This window comes from Silene latifolia, chromosome 11, assembly GCF_048544455.1.
Source record: "Silene latifolia isolate original U9 population chromosome 11, ASM4854445v1, whole genome shotgun sequence".
Taxonomy (NCBI): Eukaryota; Viridiplantae; Streptophyta; class Magnoliopsida; order Caryophyllales; family Caryophyllaceae; genus Silene; species Silene latifolia.
In genome coordinates, this window is record NC_133536.1 from 188,946,874 (window position 1) to 188,961,765 (window position 14,892).

At 38.1% G+C, this 14,892-nt stretch overlaps 1 protein-coding gene and 1 long non-coding RNA gene across 2 annotated transcripts; both read right to left on the bottom strand.

Moving 5' to 3' along the window:
- Positions 1 to 2,876: 2,876 nt before the first annotated feature.
- LOC141612176 (uncharacterized) lies at positions 2,877 to 4,597 on the bottom strand. Its single transcript, XR_012529004.1, has 2 exons — positions 4,149 to 4,597; positions 2,877 to 3,127 (listed from the first exon to the last, which is right to left on the bottom strand). It is a non-coding gene; the product is annotated as an uncharacterized LOC141612176 (long non-coding RNA).
- A 455-nt stretch (positions 4,598 to 5,052) lies between these two features.
- Positions 5,053 to 9,621, bottom strand: LOC141612177 (putative glycosyltransferase At5g03795). Its single transcript, XM_074430896.1, has 5 exons — positions 9,315 to 9,621; positions 7,356 to 8,233; positions 7,075 to 7,199; positions 6,290 to 6,638; positions 5,053 to 5,969 (listed from the first exon to the last, which is right to left on the bottom strand). The coding sequence occupies exons 2-5, from the start codon at positions 8,100 to 8,102 to the stop codon at positions 5,301 to 5,303; spliced, it is 1,890 nt and encodes a 629-aa protein (XP_074286997.1). The 5' UTR covers positions 8,103 to 8,233; positions 9,315 to 9,621; the 3' UTR covers positions 5,053 to 5,300.
- Positions 9,622 to 14,892: the final 5,271 nt, after the last annotated feature.

Sequence of the window (14,892 nt, forward strand, 5' to 3'; positions counted from 1 at the left end):
TGACAACAAATGACTATGGATCAGTACAGAAACAAATATCGAAACATAATTCATGCTGTCATGCAGATACCGGCCATGGAAGATACGATCTGTTTAAATGTTATTAAGGGTGATTCTGAGAAGTTCATCTTTCTTTTCAGGGAAATTTTGATGTTTACAAGTTTTGGAACGAAGTCGTGATTACCATCTCTTAATGATTGTACGAGTATCTAACCATTAAACATGAGTAGCTCCTATGGTACTCCGGACACGTCACTTTGTGAGTGCAGACACGATACTTAGATACTCCGTTTTAGGCCAAAAGCATGAAAATGTTACCCTTACAGAGGCTGCATCAATTACTTGCAGCTGAGTTGAGGAACATAGGTCTAATCTCTCTCTAGATCCTCAATAGTAGACCAGGCAAAACTGATCAACCCAAAATGACCTGACCCCTACCAGTCTCGCAACCGAACATAGGACCTGAATTTGACCTGCAACTCGATTGACCCGAATAGGTTATTGTCGCACACTGACCATTATCCCTACATAAATTGACAACAACACATCCAAAAATGACCCAATTCAACCGGACCCGAACTAACCTTACCCGCACCCCACTGTACATGCAAATGGTAAACCAGCTAACTTTCGTACCGAGGTTGTACTAGGAAATGGTATGCCAGCAAACACCAGCCACAAGAAAAAAACTCGCGCTCACTTGGTGGGCACCATGTGAAGGAACCATTCTTAGAAATACAGTTGAAAGACCTAATTCAAAAGAATTTATTACTCTTTATAAGATGTTACTCATAGTAGAGCAAGGGGTGTTTGCTCATTTAATCAAATGGGCTCTGCAACTACAAGTTCTTGGTGGTAAGCTAATTTTATCAATAAATCAACAACCAGGACCACTGTCAACTTCACTTATTCTGACTACTGAAAGCGGCTCATTTCATACGCATTGCAAGTACGGCAAGGAAGAACTTAAGGGGTGTTTGGTAAACAGTAGATTGATGAATTTTCAGCATATTCAAGGCTTTTAGCATGTTTGACTCACCCATCTACTAATTTATGTGTTTGGTAATGGCATATTGAAACAGTAGATTAAGCTCCAATCTGACTTTAGTAGGTTGTAAAAAAATGAATCTATCAATTATGTACACATGGATACAACAAGCTATTAACCTAAACCCGTTAATTACCAAACACTTCTACTAAATCTGCTGAATGAAATATACTAGTCAAACATGTCAATTAAATGTGTCCTTTATAATCTGCTTGACCAATCTGCTTCTACTAATAATAATCTGCTGAGTACCAAACAGGGCCTAAGGCTAATTACCCAGATTCCGGACACGCAAAAACAACAGTAATAACAAATTAATAATACACATGAACTGAATCATAGTAGGAGCAAAAGTTTAACAAAAATCATCAACAACCAACCCATCACGAAACTAACTACAACCATACAAAGAAGGCAATTTATGCAAGATATTATACAAGTTTGCCATATTGGTAGCCTTTATTTATTTATAACTAAGATCATTGTTTGAAATTGCGAATTCAGTTGTTTATGGTCACCATTAATAGTGCTTCGGTATGGTACTTGATGCAGTCGTCACGGATTTGGCCATGGTTATCGTTGCGGTTATTTTGAAAGAAGCTTTTATATATATTTTTTTTAATTGTCTATTGTTGATTTTGTTTCATATTAATAACTAAATGGATCATTTTGTGAATATATCATTTTATCAAAAAAAAGTTGGGCTGCAAAAGTGTTTTTATAACCCAGAAGAAGCGGAAGCAGCTGCTATCTTGTATGGTCTCAAAGAGGCACGTCGGATGAATAATCAAAGAGTTATCCTAGAGGGTGATTGCTTGAATATTATCCAAGATCTACAGCAGAAAAGGAAGGGGCGCAGTAGTATTTATTTAATTTACAATGACATTTATGTTTTTATGTAATTCTTTTGACAATGTACTTTTAATTGGTTGCGTAGAAATTCTAATAAGGTCGCTCATGAGCTCGCTCATCTGAGACCATGGTCAATAGGATCTCGTAGGTGGTTGGCGTCTGTTCCGTTGGATATTTCTGATGTAGTTCGTGCTGATTCTAATAATATTATAATTTAAGCCCTCGAGGGTTTAATTCAAAAAAAATTTGGCTGGAGAGGCCCTTTTGCGGGTTGTATAGACTCAGCCATGAGAAACAATCATTCACAGGGCAATCATTTCCATCCAGAAATGTGAAGGAAAATACACATATATTGCACAATTTGAGGTGTACTTCAACGACCCCAAATTGAATAAGCTGCATATCGATAATTCGATATCACTTCGACTAATCAAGCTCCAATCTTAACAAAAAGGCTATCATCTACAACTAGAAGAGTCAATCCTTGTCATTGCCTTCCCTTTCTATGTTCCATTTTTGAATATGCTAAAAAACTTCCATCTGGAGTTAGGCTGCTTAGTTAACCCTGCTGCATTTTCTAAAAGCCTAAATGAATTACGGAGTATAATAAATGCGGGGTTAATGAAGGAAATTATTCTTGAAGTGCTTTAAGTATCCCTTTTACCAATACTTTTCAGCACTGCCTTAATCCAAAACAATTTCGACACTGCCAAGTCCTGATGCCGTACAAAACTCGAATAGAGATTGGAGAGCCTTACTTCATAAGAAGGGTCGAGAGACAATCAGAAACATTTGGTTAAGAATATAATATAGCGGCATAACATTGTCTGTAGGAGAACATATTGGCTTAAGGGTGTCCACAACCTTCAGAATAGGGCCTTGTTTGAATCAGACTAAATTGGCCTATACATTGAGGTTATGGCCTACTTGTGTGTTCAACGACTAATATGAATATCCTCCGTTGAACACTTCAAGGTCAGATGAACGAAGCTTGCAAATAGAATGAATTATTATCAAAACAGATACCAACTACGTAACATTAATGATATAATATCATACTGGAAAGAAAGAGAGATTATCATACTGGAAATAATTGTACTTGAATGATATATGAACGGCCTACAGAGTAAGAGTACCTCCTCAGGGGGTCATGCTTCTGCTTCTGCTTCTGCTTCTGCCCTGGCAAACTGTAAACCTTCTTCTCCCTTTTACTTTTCTACACAGCACCTTCATTACGCAAAGAATTACAAGTGTCAAAACTCAATGTCAAGTAGACAAATCTAGTTTCATAATATAACATGTACGTTAGAATTGAAACATATAATCAGTACGAATAACATGTTCAAGTCTTTCTAGTGACGATGCACACAACTAAATATCACAGAAGAATCTGGGGGTAATTTTATCGATTCGGGAATCACCGGATGCCAAAGGATGCTACATTACAAGGGATCTATAAAGATTGCCATATGCTATGATTGACACATCCAACCAACTGTAAGGGACAAAATTTCAAACTTATAAGACATTCAACCTTCTCAAACAATGTTTCATATAGCAACTCAGAGTTATCACTGTCGCATTCCTAAATACTTTTTGTCGATAAGGCCACAAGGATAGGATGTTAGGAGGGGAGGGGAGAAAGGAAAAGGGAGCGGAACAATGATCTTTTCCATCCAAATTCTTCCGATTTTGGAAGGATTTTGACTTATCTTGGAGGGAGGAAAATAGAACATCAATTTCTATTTCCTTCCTACCAACTTTCTAATCAAACACTGGAAAATATCTCCTACCATTTCCCTCTCTACTCGCGCTTCCTCCAAATCACTACATCCAACCAATGAGTAACTATTATACAGCAACAAAACTGCAATTTACATTAAAATCCGGGTAATAAATTTGGCAAAATCCCCATTTCTATATGTTCTGACTTATGTGATCGTCATTGCATTTCTAATCAAAGGTTTATAATAACCGGTCATCCTCTCCCCCAGCTATCGTTAGTAGGGTCGTAGGGATACTCCTGATCAACACCAAACCAAACTAAAGGTCTCCTTCCGCCCGTCTTTCGAGACATTGGAGTAATGTAATTATACTTGAGATCAAACAGACCAGACAACAAAATTGAAGAAAAACAAATGTAAACCACACTCAATTTCTTCAAAACATGAATATACTTCATATTAACCAAAAACACAACACCATTCACAATATTTGGCTAAAGGAATCAAAATTACCAAAAGGGTACCTCATTGGTTTTGCATTTTCTCAGTAATTTGATGAAAGTTTCAGTCTTTATATATAAATTTGATGTAAAAATGTTTCCTTTTGCTGCACTTGCCATAGCCATAGGATTTTATCTTCACCCTCAAAATAGTTAATACCCTTGAAATTCTCTCTTTTTTTTTCTGAAGTTTTCTACCGCAAAAGATAAGGGTGAAATAATTGATGCAGGGGTAAAACTTTTGTGCAGGGTGGAACAAAAGAAAGAATTGAATAAAGTTTGACATGTACAGGGTAATTGTTGCGGAATGCAGTACTAGAAAGACTGTTGAAGTCCTTGTTTGCTGCCATCTTGTCACCCAAATTGTTGTGTTGGATAAGAATTTTTTGCATAATTAAGGTTAATTAGCAAAGTAATTAGAGTTTTGAGTTTCATATCAAAATATTTTGGCTCAATGGGTCCACGTCATCACTTTATGTCATCGTCCAAACATATGTAGCTTTTAGAAAAATAGCGTAGAGGATAAGCCGCTAAGATACCGGGCGGCTTTATTTGTTTTATTTAAAAAAAAAAAAAAAAAAAAACACAATCTGTTTTAAAAAAAAAAAAAAAAAAAAAAAATATGTGAAAGAGTAAAATCCGTATGTGAAAAAACAATACCGAAATTGTAGGTTAATAACCTATATCGAACTGAATTGGACCTCATCGATGACTCAATAATGACATGACCCCAAGATGATCAAACATGAACATGAATCGACTTGAAATTGTTATTAACGCAGCAAAAGCTAACACCAATATGACCCGACCAGAGTTTACTCAACCCTTACTCAGCCTATCACCGGAGTGCGGGACCTGATCACCACTTCTATATAAGGTACGGATGGATAATTACGCATGTATCACAATGAAGCTCTTTTATAGGTTATTTTGGAATCACTCCTTGATTAATTAAATTGCTGAAACGTCCCTGGAATATTGAAGTCGCTTATTTTTCGGAAGCAAAATATCGAAGTTGCTTCTGTATCCCACTTATTCACATAAATTGTGACTAACAAATAACAAATAAAACAAAAACCCCCTAAAATGGACTGACATTATGTACATCCAAGAACAGAGGACAGACTGAAAAATGTACTCTCTAAAATGCCTAAGCTTCGATGCCACCGGGATACATCATCTGGGTTTGAATTGGAAAACCCTATTGTACCAGATTGAGTGTAGAGTCATATGAAACAAATCATACTTGACAGGCTTAGGATGCCACAGAAAATGCTGCTGCACCTTTTTAACCCTCATATGCATCCGCAAAAACGTCTTCTTTGGTATCGAAAGAAGGATGTTCTTCAAATTCGGGACATCTTTTTCAGCCACAAACACTGCAAAAGACTCCCAATTCAAAGTCTCGTAGAATGGCGGAACAAAATTATCGGAAATGATTACTGGGACACATTCGTAGAAGATAGCCTCGACCACTCTTGGGCTATTTACTTCATATCCTCTAGGACATATACAATATTTACTGCTCTTCATGTAGTCAATGTAATTTCGATTGCCCTTTGAATTCGGCAATCTTCCGAAAATTTGCATGTCGGGATCCTTGTTGTTGCCCCAGTGTTCTAAGAGAATCGGTCTTAGGTAACCGTGCATATTTCCGGCATAGAAAGCTAAGGTCCGCCTCTTTGATAGAGGTTTACCACCCACGTCTCTTACAGGATTCTTTGCTGTTCGAACATAGGTTTCGGGGAGGGACACATCCTTTCCGAACTTAAATCCTTCTTTGACATCGGCATTACATAAAGCTCGTATACAATTCGACATGTGTCTCTTTGTTTCAGACGGAGCCTAAAAGAAAGACCGTGATTAGAATTTTCTAAATCACAACAATTCAAACGAATACAACAATTTTAGGGCTACTCAGACGGATTCATTACTTTCCACATCAACCATTTTCTACCAGGTTCATTAATCTCCACATCAACAACTTTTCCTACTAACTGATGTATATGTGGCTCGAAATTGGGTAAGGGTGTCGAACAGACTCAGCATGACTCATTTATTTTGCAGGGACTGTCCGAAAATTAGGTTATGGAGCAGGGACAAATCTTCAAAATCAAGACATATTTATAAATTCGAAAAATAGTAAATATGGAAGCAAAACAAACCCAATCATGGCAGGCAACAAGGAAATGATCAGCTCCATCAGTTCTGTTCCAAAAGGGGTACTTTCGGGAAATGAGATCCAAATAGTTCTTCAAATGTTGTATCAAATTTTTGTGGCTATGTGAATTGCGTACATACAAAGTCTCCTCCAACTGCCGAGAACTGAAAGGAAGGTAAAACAGATGCGCTTCCTCGGGTCGTTTCGTGACAAAATGCCGGTTTGCTTCCAGCAGCTTCATGAACCATCCTTCTGAAGCATATATCCCTTCAAGTGGTGGTCTGTGGAATATCCTTTTGTCGCCTTCCTGGTAGATGTACACTTTAAGCATTTTCTCCATTAACTCATAACTCCTGCAATTTTCATTTAAGGATTTCCACATTAACCAAACTTTGTCGTCACTAGTTCAACATTGACAACAGAGAAGGAAAAAGAAGGTGTGCGTCTAGACTAGGCGAATTCGTCATCTGGGGCGGGATAATTTCTTGCTGTATCATAACGAGTTTGCATTGTGTGCGCGTTAACGGGTCTCTTCGATTATTGGTCCGTTTATTTTTGGGTGGGTCAAATTAGTCATTTTGGGTCCAAATGATTCGGGTTTTCATTGGTAGTTCTTTCGGATTTAGGTCATTCAGGTCTAGGTGCACACCAGGCAAGAAAATTAAAACACTGCCAATTTCAGTTAAAGAGTGAAATTATCTGGAAAATTCTCTTTTTACCCACTCCCAAAGTAAAGTGTCCTTTCTGGCTAGGTGATTGTATGCATGATAATAGATAGACGGGGATTACCTCTGAAACATGCTAGCATTGTGGTACAAGGGAGCATAGAGCCCTTTATCCGAAGGTGGTCCAGTCTCGATCAGTGATTTTGCTGTTACTAATTCCCCATCTACTTTCATAGACCATCGGGGTATCTACAACGAAGTATGTAAAGTAAAATAAGAAAGCAATTAGATAATCAGGCTATCTACAACAAAGTATGTAAAGAAAAATAAGAAAACAATGAGATAAGAGAGATATCAAAAGCATGTATGATAAACCCGGCTACTATTGTTAGAACAAATGGATACCATTGAATAGGGTGTCGAATGACTTTGGGCCAACAACTCATACATGTCTGATAATGCCAGAACCTCCTTTTGATGCAACTCCGATTTCCTCTTCACTGTTTCTCCTGGAATAGAAGGTGAATGAGGTAAACTAATGTTCCCCGATAAAATGCTTGAGTTCGTCTTCACTGTTTCTCCCGGAATAAAGGGTGAATGAGGTAAACTATTGTTCCCCGATAAAATGCTACCCTCGGAACGTATCGTGGGTGATGCAACTGGAGGCACAACTAAAGCCATAGGAGGGTCAACTAAAGCCGGGCTCAAGTTTGCATCTTGTAAAGGTGGCAAAGCAACGAACTTATTGTCGTGAGTCTCAATAGAAGATGAATTACTCGCTGAAGTCTGATTATCAGATGGATAGATAAGTTCAGGAACTTCCCGAGAAAACGGATCATCTCCATCCTCATTTCCTCTAGGAGAAGAATCATTCTTGAAGATTCCATCCCTCAACTCATGCACAACACTCACATTGCTAGCACCTGGTGAACTCATGTTACCCGATAGAATGGGGTTGATGGTTGTATTCTCACTTAAAAAGCTATGGTTTTTTTGCTGGGAAGCTTTGCCCCAAGAAAAAACAGGCCACAGAGTGTTACCCGTGGGCAGCTCAATGCGTTGAAACAATATAATAGTTCCGAACACCACTCCTATTAACCACAGCAACCGTCTAGTTTCCAATTGAAATGCTTTCTGAAATTCAAACCCCATATTGGTCGGGATGATATCAAAGCCAAACACAAGAGTCAAGGGATATAGATCATGTGAACTAACAACTTCTGATTCCGAAACTTCTTACATATATCTTCATTTCTCGTTATGAATAAGCGAGAAATATCATTCTGCAAAATGCATGGAACATCATATTATAATAATTAGACAAAAGCGGAACTTTGGATGAAGATAATTCTGAAGTTTAATTGTTGTTGAATTGAAAGAAGAATCCTAGTCTACCATAACATCTGTGTTTGGGCAGATACGGAGTGTCCATGGTATTAAATATGGGTTTCTATTTTCGCAGAATTGCGATTGAGATGTAATGACTCATTTTATTTGGTACTCCGTACTAAATTACAGTGATCAGTTCCACTAAGAAATAAAGGGTAGCTTAGTCAAGAGGTTTACATGCAAAAATCACAGAAAATAGGATTAATGCAGAAGAATACAATTATACAATTCAAGTGATGTAGATACTTTGGCAACATCTCAATAAATTAGAGTTCCAAAAAAAGCTGCTAACTACTAAATCAAGAAAGCAGTAATGGTAAATTAACTTCCCCATATACAACCATAAATAAATAATTAAATAGTACTCGTAGGATGCAAAATTGGGAAATATGAAATTCAAACAAAAATTTATTACATGGTAGTTGAATGTTGTTATTATTATCCAGAGCAAAAACATGGGCAAACCAGAATCCATGGAATTTGATTTGTTGTCCTTATTTACTCTATTTTGTCTGATAACTCAAGCAAACGCACCGGGTGCTACCAAGTCTCGGTACCGTCCTCTCATATACACTACATTATTACAAGAATCTTTAGTATAAGATCGCCTTATTGCGAAATAAACCCGGTCATTATAACTGTTAGTATTATTACGAGTATATTATAACGATGTCTTGAATATTTATGAGAAATCAACTCAATCTTAAGAATTAAATCAAGATTCAATCCATAATATATTAAGAAACGCCCCCAACAAAAGTGGAAGTCAAAAGAAAAGTCAAATTTATTCAAAATGAATTAATAATTTGCATCATATATTGCATGAATAACATGATGATGATGATGATTACCAAAGAATCATTGCAATATAAATATAAATATAAATATAAATATAAATATAAATATAAATATGATTACAGAATTATGTGCATGCAACAAAAGTAAAGAAAAAGAAAACAAGGATTATGCATATACCAAGTAAGAGTTTACTGTTTGCGCAAATTAGTCAAGAAAGAACATAGCAAGGCTGTACAAATTCACACCCAAAATCTGAAGCTGGATTGACTATGACCACGGAGTCTTAATCCCAAAATGATTTAAAGCGGGTTCGACTCGGAAAAAACTTGAAGTGGCTTGGTGTAGTAGTAAAGGGAGAAGGGAGATGTTGTAAAATTCCGAGCAAAGAAGAGTAAAGCAAAAGAGAAAGTTTGATGCTAAGATGATATGCTTACTGTTGAATGTTTGAAGTTTCTAAGTGTTTTAAAACTCAAGAAAAATGTGTATTTCCTTTAATAATTAATCTCTCCTATTTTGCACAAGAATTAAGAAAATGATTTTGGACCATACAAAACACTTTATTCCACTCTACCCCACATGTAATTAAATTTGGACTACACAAAAGTTACCAAAAAAGAAAATAGGGATAAAAATCCGACTAGCTTTGATAAGGAAAAAGTGACAAAATGAATGAATAGGAGGGAGTATGATATTTTAGAATGAAATCTAAGATTTCTTCATTAATTTGATGATGACAAAAACTTTTGTGTCTGCTCATTTTGGTGTCATTTTACAGCCACTTGCAACCAAGGCATCGCGTGGGTTGCACCCTCATTAGCTTCTTATGATTTGAGTATTTGGAGTAACCCGAAATTTAACTGAACTGAAATTTATCAGATCTCAATTATACATTTATATTCGACTTGAAATAGCTCAGACCGATTAAAGTTGTTAACTGAACTGAATCTGATTGAAAACGAACTGATATTGAAACTAAGGTCAACCCCATTTAAATCGTATCGATTTAACCCAATTCGATTGACTCGTTTGCTAGGTCTAAATTTATATCGGATACTATCGTCTTGAACGAGAATTTGTACAGTATAATATGCTATTCGATGCTAGTAAGATTAAACTCGAAGTTTTACAAGCTAAATTAAGGAGAATACATACCAAAACATCTTAAGTGAAGTACTTGGCATAAATATGAGAGGTGAGATGTCATCGGGAAAAAAATATTATACATCGGATGTACTACACTAGACATAATATATACGGAGTATGTGAGTTTATGTGTATTTTTTTTACGGCGGAATAGGTAACTGTTTCACATAAGAAAATTTCGGGATAGTTTTGGAAATCACTTCTAAAAATTAGGAAAAGAATGAGATTTTTATATGAATGCGTACAATTTTGGAAAAAAATATTTTTTATGGGGACAATTTTGGAAATTATTTCTGAAAATTAGGAAAAGAATGACAATTCACATTTAAGAAAATATACATTTGTTGGTTTTTTAAAAACTACGAAGTATTACTATTTGCCCATGCGTGTCATTTTGGGTGAGGGTGATTATAACTTGTGAGTTATGAGTCAAATAAAGTTATTTAGGATACTGATCAAAATAATTGTTGTGTAATACAAATAAATCATTTTAAATTGTTTCGAAATCATAGGTAATTCGAATTGTTTTCGATATGATAAATTTAAGTTGACTTCAGCTCCATTTAAACCCTGTGTTTTTCGGTTTAATGTCAACTCTCATTCGTCACAACTCAATTTAGTCGAGCTACAATTTCTTTACATCAATAACTAAATTCTCTCTCATCTCACTAAATCCTCTCTAACCCCCCCCCCCCCCCCCCCCCCCCCCCAAAAAAAAAAAAAAAACCTAACCCCTCTTTTCATTGTACCGCCGCCGCTGCCACCCTCCCATTCCCTGCCCCTTATCTCGTCGCCTTTCGCCGGAGATGAGGCTATCAGGCTTTGATTGCGCTCATCTCCGGCGAACCATCATTTCCGTTTCTGATTAATTCCTTCTTTACCAATTTTCCCCTTTTTTCGATGGGATTGATTCTTTTTCTCGTCTTCACTCCTATAATCAAGGTTCTTTGCTGCTTTTCGTCATGCTCTGTTGGCTGTTGTTTTCGTTGTGGTCGCTTGTTGCCTGTGGTCCTTGCTTTTCCGTCTCTTTTCATCATGTCCGAGGGTTGTTTGATGTTGTTGGTCGTTTTTTGGTTGGCTTTAAATGCATCTAAACCGGTGAAGTTCTCGTCCCTCCGTCCCTTGTCCTGTCGTCGTCGATCGTATGTCCTTCCCAGTGGTGATCCCCCCATTCCCCCCACCCCTGGTTTGGTTTCATTGTCTTTGTCCTTTCTGTATGTGTCGATGAGTTTAACTAATCCGGTTGTTGTGCTGTTGTTCTATGTGGTCGTGTATTGGGTCAGATTTGATGATCCCCCCATTCCCCCGTCAATCGGTCCCCTTTACTTAATCACTAGTATCTGTCTGGTTTTTCTTTTAGTTTCGTTTGGTTGCATGTAAGACGGTGGTCCTGGGAGGTATCGTTTGGTGAATCGGGTGTCTTTTTTCGGTCTTGCATGTCCCATTGAGTGACGGGTCTTTTATCCCTTGTCTGTTGTCTTCTTCCTTCTTGGTCTTGACTGACTTCTTTGGGTTTGTTGATGTACTTGGGTTCGGTTAGGCTTTGTGTAATACCCAGGATATTTAAGAACGCTGTTGACCGACCTTGTTGACCAAACAGACCTTAGGGATGAATGGGTGAGGGATCAGGCTTGTAACATGAGTTTTATAGGATTGTTTACTCGACCTAGCTGAGGCTACTCGGCCGAGTATCACCTATACTCGACCGAGTAGAGCCTACTCGGCCGAGTACTCTCGTACTCGACCGAGTATGGCTGTTGTCGACACGTTAATATAAACGCAAGTTCGCGAGATTCATTTCATTTCTCATTTCCTCGACAGTTTCTCTTTCTTTAACCCTAGCTTATCTCCCTCTCCAATCACCCCATGTCTTCACACTCTAATGTATTTAGCCTAAAACTCCACCATGGGAATGACGGGATTCGCTGGGGAAGGATGACGTGTGTGGTGGTCGTCTATGTCACCGCCGATGTGTAAGGTTAGGTAAGTCTCTGCCGTGTGTTCTTTTGAGTGATTCTTTGAGTATAGTTGTGTAATAGGAGATGGTTGTCATTGTTAGGATGCTTATTGGAGTCGTGTGTTGCTGTGTATGGAGGTCTTACATGCTTTGCGACGAGGTAGGGTTTCTCCTACTCAGTATTGTTAATTGATTGAGAGTACATATGTTTCATCATTGCTGCTATCTGCTGATCATCGGAGGTTGGGTGTTGTGGTGATGGTGTTGATGTGGTTGTGTTGTGGCGGTTGTGATGTTGTGACAGCTGTGATGCTGTGTGTATGTGTGTGTGTGATTGTGGTGGAGTCACTTGCGGGAGTGGCTTCACACCCTAGTTCGCCCGCCGTGGAACCCGTCACGGGAGGGGATGTGCACATTAAGGGACAGGGATGGTTGTCGCTCCTTAATGAGCTGGACTAGGTGGGATGGGCTGCGGTCACCCACTGGCGGCGAGGATTACCTGTTGCGATGGGTAATCTGGCAGGACTACACCTTTCGGGGCGTAGTCGGTTACTGTGCGAGATAGAGAGACGGGGATAGAGGATGATCAGCTGTTCACGTTGTTGACTTGTCTTACATTTGATTAGTCGGTACTGACCCCGTGTTGTTTTGTGGTATCTGCGGTGATCCATTCGGGGATGGTGAGCAGTTGGTTTAGCAGGTACTGTCGATTGTGGCTACTAGGACTGGAGGGATCGAGTCATCACGCTACCGGTCTATAGATGCAGTATCATGAGTGTTGTAGTTGTACCTTTATTATAAAGACATTGTATTGAGTTGTATTGTATGAGATATATTAACATTTACAATTGTTCTTTTATTGTCTAATTTGATCTACCTCCTCGGGAAACCGAGATGGTGACACCGTCATACACTGGGATGGTCCTTGGTAAGGCGTTCTGGTGTACGGGGGTGTTACAAAGTGGTATCAGAGCCGACGATTTTGGAACCTGAACCAATGAATCTAATGAACATAGGGTGTCAATTAAAATGAACCTGGTGTATGTACGTTGGGAGCCCCAGCCGATGCTAGATTTTGGGTGAGTAGGCGCCCTCATTTCAAAATCATGGCCCCATCGGACTTAAGCCAGACACGGGGAAATGGGTAGCTAGTGAGAGTCGTTGATTGCTTAGTGATGATTGTTGTGTATATCTATGTTAGGATGACATGTGACAAGGTGTATGTGTGGAAAAGTTTGAAGTGGGTGATGGAATTGTGGTGATGTGCGACCAGTGGTAAGATTAATCAAGTTGTTTCACGATGAATGTGTTGTGTGTTGAATTGTTGTCTTGTAATGTGATTAAGGTGTATATATGGTGAGTAGCAGAATTCGAGATGATGTGATATAAGAGCTAAACCTTGCAGGTACTGTAATTAAATTGTTTAGTATGCTATAAGGATATGGAGTAATAGTTTCATGGCATAGTAAGGAATGAAGGTAGAAGTGATGATCGTTCTGATGATGGATGTACAAAATACGTGTTGTTATGTGTTTATGTGGTAGAAATCAGCTTTAATAGTGACGAGCCGGTTGCACGGAACTCCGAACGATATTATTTATTTTGCAGGAACAATGAAAATTTATGACTTCCTCTTCACTTTTGGAAAACTCGACCGAGTAGGTGACTGTACTCGACCGAGTAGACCATACTCGGCCGAGTATCAAGCTACACAACCGAGTATCCGTTTTGTGAAAATAATAATCGCTTTTGTTCTTAAAAATTCGACCGAGTAAGAAGGATACTCGACCAAGTAGTCTACACTCGGCCGAGTATTCCTAAACACTCGACCGAGTAGTCGACACTCGGCCGAGTATTCCCAATACTCGACCGAGTATTACTGTAGCAGAACTTATGCGGGTTATACAAAAACCCTATTTTCGTTCCTTTCTTTTTTATTTTCGCCTCCCATCTTCACATTCCCTTCTCTCTAAAAACTCCATATCCTCCCTTTCTCAAGCTTTTGGGTAAAACTTTGGTGTTCCACTTGTTCTTGCTTGCCTCAAATCAGTTTAAGGTAAGATTTAAACTCAATTTTCTCATTTGTTTTCAAAGTTATGGTATAATATCATGCTATATTTCGAATTTCTTTGTAAAACAACTGAAATTTAGTCTTCAACTTATTGATTCTTGGATTCAACTGTATATAGATCTCGTGTATGCCTTGTTTAATTAATTTCATGGTTTAAAATTCAATTTCTGAATTCTAGGGTTATAAAAACGAAACTCTCTTTGTTGTTGATGGTTATTCTTTAATTTGAAATAATTTAAAGCTTGTAACCATACAAGTTGTAAGGTAATTGGTGATTTTTTGATAATTTGTCTTAAAAAGATCGTTCTAAAATCGATATACAATTGAAAACAGTCCGTATTTTGTGCTAAGTATTTTGTGTCAATCCCTTGTTAAAGTTTGTCCTCTTGCAGTATGGTGAAAACCAGAGGCTTACCCAACAAAAGAACTCGTGCTAATGTCCAGCTTGAGACTGGTCAGTCAAGCACTGAACCTGTAGTTCCACCGGTGGAGGCATATCCATCGGTAATATTCTCTGATTTCAATCATCGTAAGGCTTTTGTGGCTCTTATGCGTCGTCCTTTCCGCCCCACCCGCTGTGTTAA